At 42.8% G+C, this 4,276-nt stretch overlaps 1 protein-coding gene across 1 annotated transcript in view; it reads left to right on the top strand.

Annotated features, from left to right (window-relative positions):
- surf4l (surfeit 4, like) overlaps window positions 1-2,922 on the top strand; it is a 5,539-nt gene extending 2,617 nt beyond the window's left edge. Inside the window, exons 4-6 of the mRNA XM_014022814.1 lie at window positions 886-929; window positions 1,007-1,196; window positions 1,969-2,922. Of these exons, the coding sequence (XP_013878268.1) occupies window positions 886-929; window positions 1,007-1,196; window positions 1,969-2,235 (501 nt within the window). The 3' untranslated portion in view covers window positions 2,236-2,922. The remainder of the gene's footprint in view (window positions 1-885; window positions 930-1,006; window positions 1,197-1,968) is intronic.
- Window positions 2,923-4,276: the final 1,354 nt, after the last annotated feature.

The following is a 4,276-nucleotide window of genomic DNA, read 5'->3' as shown; positions in this document are numbered from 1 at the left end:
GTGCGTTCACTGTCAGTTTGTTTGTGGTGCGTTCACTGTCTGTTTGTGGTGCGTTCACTGTCTGTTTGTGGTGCGTTCACTGTCTGTTTGTTGTGCGTCCACCGTCTGTTTGTTTGTGGTGCATTCACTGTCAGTTTGTTTGTGGTGCGTTCACTGTCAGTTTGTTTGAGGTGCGTTCACTGTCTGTTTGTGGTGTGATGTGTTCACTGTCTGTTTGTGGTGCGTTCACTGTCAGTTTGTTTGTGGTGCATTCACTGTCAGTTTGTTTGTGGTGCGTTCACTGTCTGCTTGTGACGTGATGTGTTCACTGTCTGTTTGTGGTGTGATGTGTTCACTGTCTGTTTGTGGTGCTTTCACTGTCAGTTTGTGTTGCGTTCACTGTCAGTTTGTTTGTGGTGCGTTCACTGTCTGTCTCTGGTGCGTTCACTGTCTGTCTCTGGTGCGTTCACTGTCTGTTTGTTGTGCGTTCACTGTCTGTTTGTTTGTGGTGCGTTCACTGTCTGTTTGTTTGTGGTGCGTTCACTGTCTGCTTGTTTGTGGTGCGTTCACTGTCTGTTTTTTGTGGTGCTTTCACTGTCAGTTTGTGGTGCGTTCACTGTCTGTTTGTGGTGCGTTCACTGTCTGTTTGTGGTGCGTTCACTGTCTGTTTGTTTTTGGTGCGTTCACTGTCTGTTTGTTTGTGGTGCGTTTACTGTCTGTTTGTTTGTGGTGCGTTCACTGTCTGTTTGTTTGTGGTGCGTTCACTGTCAGTTTGTTTGTGGTGCGTTCACTGTCTGTTTGTTTGTGGTGCGTTCACTGTCAGTTTGTGGTGCGTTCACTGTCAGTTTGCTTGTGGTGCGTTCACTGTCTGTTTGTGGTGCGTTCACTGTCTGTTTCTTCCTGCAGATGGTGGCCTACAGCCTCCTGTGGGATCTCAAGTTCCTTATGAGGTGAGTCAGATAAGGCCACGCCCCTCCACACCTGTTCGTTCAGTCAGCAGGTGTGTAACTCCTCCCCTTTCCTTCAGGAACCTGGCTCTGGGCGGCGGCCTGCTCCTCCTCCTCGCTGAGTGCCGACAGGAAGCTCGCAGCGTGTTCGCCGGCGTTCCGTCCGTCTCTCAGCGTCAGTCTCCAAAACATCTGCTGCAGCTGGGAGGAAGAGTTCTCCTCATCCTCATGTTCATGACGCTGCTGCACCTGGAGCTGAGCGCGCTCAGTGTGAGTGTCGCACGCACACAGGAAGTACTCAGAATACAAAATAAAAGATTAACAGAGCTGAACGACAGCTGAAACCTGCCAAAGGAGCCGAAACTGAATTAGCAGAAAACAAAGTGCTACCTAAAGTAGCTAAAATCTAAAAGCATCAAATGGCTAATATGAGCTAAAAGCATCATAGCTATAAGCTAAAAACATCTAATGGCTAATGAGCTAAAAGCACCAAAATGCCATCTAAATGCTAAAAGTATCAAATGGCTAATATGAGCTAAAACCATCATTAGGATAGCTATAAGCTAAAAGCATCAAATGGTTAATATGAGCTAAAAGCATCATAGCTATAAGCTAAAAACATCTAATGGCTAATATGAGCTAATAGCACCAANAGCATCATAGCTATAAGCTAAAAACATCTAATGGCTAATATGAGCTAATAGCACCAAAATGCCAGCTATAAGCTAAAAGCATCAAATGGCTAATAAGAACTAAAAGCATCATAGCTATAAGCTAAAAGCATCAAATGGTTAATGAGCTAAAAGCACCAAAATGCCAGCTAAATGCTAAAAGTATCAAATGGCTATTATGAGCTAAAACCATCATTAGGATAGCTATAAGCTAAAAGCATCAAATGGCTAATAAGAGCTAAAAGCACCAATAGGATAGCTATAAGCTAAAACAGAGCTAGCTGTTTGTTTGATCTTTAGCTTCAGAGGTTCGGCTGGAGGAGAAGGAGCCCCGCCCCCCACCTGTCTCAGACCCGCTCTCTCCTGTGCAGGTTCTGATGGACCTGGTGGGCACGGCGCTGGTTCTGCTGGTGGCGGTGGGCTTTAAGACGAAGCTGGCGGCGCTGACGCTGGTCGCCTGGCTGCTCTGCATCAACGTCACCTTCAACGCCTTCTGGAACGTCCCCGCCCACTCGCCCCTCCACGACTTCCTGAAGTACGACTTCTTCCAGACCACCTCGGTGATCGGGGGGCTGCTGCTGGTGGTGGCCCTGGGCCCCGGGGGGGTCTCCTTGGACGAGAAGAAGAAGGAGTGGTGAGGAAGAGGAGGAGGAGGAGGAGGAGTAATGGCTGCCTGGTTTTATGTTTCAAACACAAAGTTTAATGTTTCTGTTCCGTCTGAGCTGCAGCCATCATTATTTAATAATCAGGACTTTTATTTTGAAACAATCAGTTTTAGTTAGGTACGGTGGCTCTGAAAGGCCAAAAATCATCCAACTGTAGCAAAAATAATAATAATTTAAATCTAAAGCATCAACGGTTGACATGAGCTGAATTCATGTTTTTATTATTCATCATCATCGATTTTTAATTGGTCATTAAGCTCCATAGGCTCCGCCCTCCAGCCTCTGCAGGAGGCGGAGCTTATTCTGAAACAGACTCTGATCCAGAACTAGATCCTCTTTGATGGAAGATAAACTCCTCCTCTTTGCTAATGATGGTTGCAGCTGTGAGCTAAAGATTGTTCAACATACCTGCAGGTTAGCACAGTGTACGGCAGGCCATTTTAACATTTAATCAGAGTGCTTTAAATAAATGTAAAATGGCCTGCCATACGATGGAAACCCGTGCCAGTTGAGTTTGTTGTGTAGAAAGTGCCCGTAATGACTGTTTGTGACCAGCAGGTGGCGCTGTGTCCCTTCATTTAATTCAGTGTTTCTACAGTGAAATCATTTTGTATCAAAGTGTTTCTGTTGATGTTTAATAAATTGTTCAGCATTAAGAAACTCTTTAGGTTCTGTGGAATAAATGATCTAAAATCAATTTAAATAATCTTTACAAAACTGAACTTATTACAGTTTAATTAGTTAATAAAAAATTAACAATCAGTAAAGATTCTCAGCTGAAAACAGGTGAAATAAAACTGAACGTTTTTATTTTAGATGAGTTTATCTGATCTGAAATCAGCTGAACAGAAGAATAAAGACAGAAAATAAATAAATATATATTTTCTGTGAAGTTGTGTTGAAGCTGAAACTGAGAACAAGCAGAACAAAATGAACAAAAGTAGCTAAAAACTGAAGTACTGCTAAGCTGTAGCTAAGGGCTGAAATTAGCTAAACACATGCTAAAAGCAAAAGTTTTCAAAACAAACCAAAAGCTAAAAGTAGCATAATGTTAGCTGGATCAACACTGTAGCTAAAGATAGAACTGTAGCTAAAAGTGAAAATTAGCTGAATAAACGCTGTCAGGAGCCGAAACCTTCAGCTGAAAAGTTGTTTGTGTTTGTCCTGACTCTGTGAGGCGTTCAGGGGCTGCTCTTAGCTGCAGTTCAGTCTGTGAGGCGTTCAGGTGCTGCTCTCAGCTGCAGTTCAGTCTGTGAGGCGTTCAGGTGCTGTAGGTTCAGTCTGTGAGGCGTTCAGGTGCTGTAGGTTCAGTCTGTGAGGCGTTCAGGTGCTGTAGGTTCAGTCTGTGAAGGACCATGAATCAGAGCAAAGGCAGGTTACTGAGTTGCTGCTCAAAACAAACAAATGAATAAAAAACAGATTTTTTAAGCGTTTAGATCCTTTTGTTGTTGTTGTTGTTGTTGTTGTTGTTGTTGTTGTTGTTGTTGTTGTTGTTGTTGTTGTTGTTGTTGTTGTTGTTGTTGTTGAACAGAGCAGCTCTTCCACATCAGAACAGTTCATTTTACACACTCAGCTGATTTTAGCTGAAAGTGTAAAACGTGTTGTCACCAACAGGTGGCGCTGTGACTGTTTCTGTTTTCATTTCTGTCACATTAAAGTTATTTTTTTCTGCTTCAGATCTGAAAATATGTTTTTATTTTAAATATAAAAAGAACAACTTTATTTTCCAACATTCATGATTTGATTTAAAATCAGATTATTATTTCTTCAGTCTGTGTTTTAGGAGGAAATAATTGAACAGAAAACAGGTGTCAGAGTTTAGCTGCTGTTTGCTTCTTGTAGCTTCATCAAAACAACATTTCTCTACATTTATTGAATAATAGGGTCCAGTTGGTTCTGTTGGTCCAGTTGGTTCTGTTGGTTCTGTTGGTCCAGTTGGTTCTGTTGGTTCTGTTGGTTCTGTTGGTCCAGTTGGTTCTGTTGGTTCTGTTGGTCCAGTTGGTTCTGTTGGTCC

The sequence above is a fragment of the Austrofundulus limnaeus genome, unplaced genomic scaffold, assembly GCF_001266775.1.
Source record: "Austrofundulus limnaeus strain Quisiro unplaced genomic scaffold, Austrofundulus_limnaeus-1.0 Scaffold343, whole genome shotgun sequence".
Taxonomy (NCBI): domain Eukaryota; kingdom Metazoa; phylum Chordata; class Actinopteri; order Cyprinodontiformes; family Rivulidae; genus Austrofundulus; species Austrofundulus limnaeus.
This window is presented reverse-complemented; position numbering and strand designations above follow the sequence as displayed.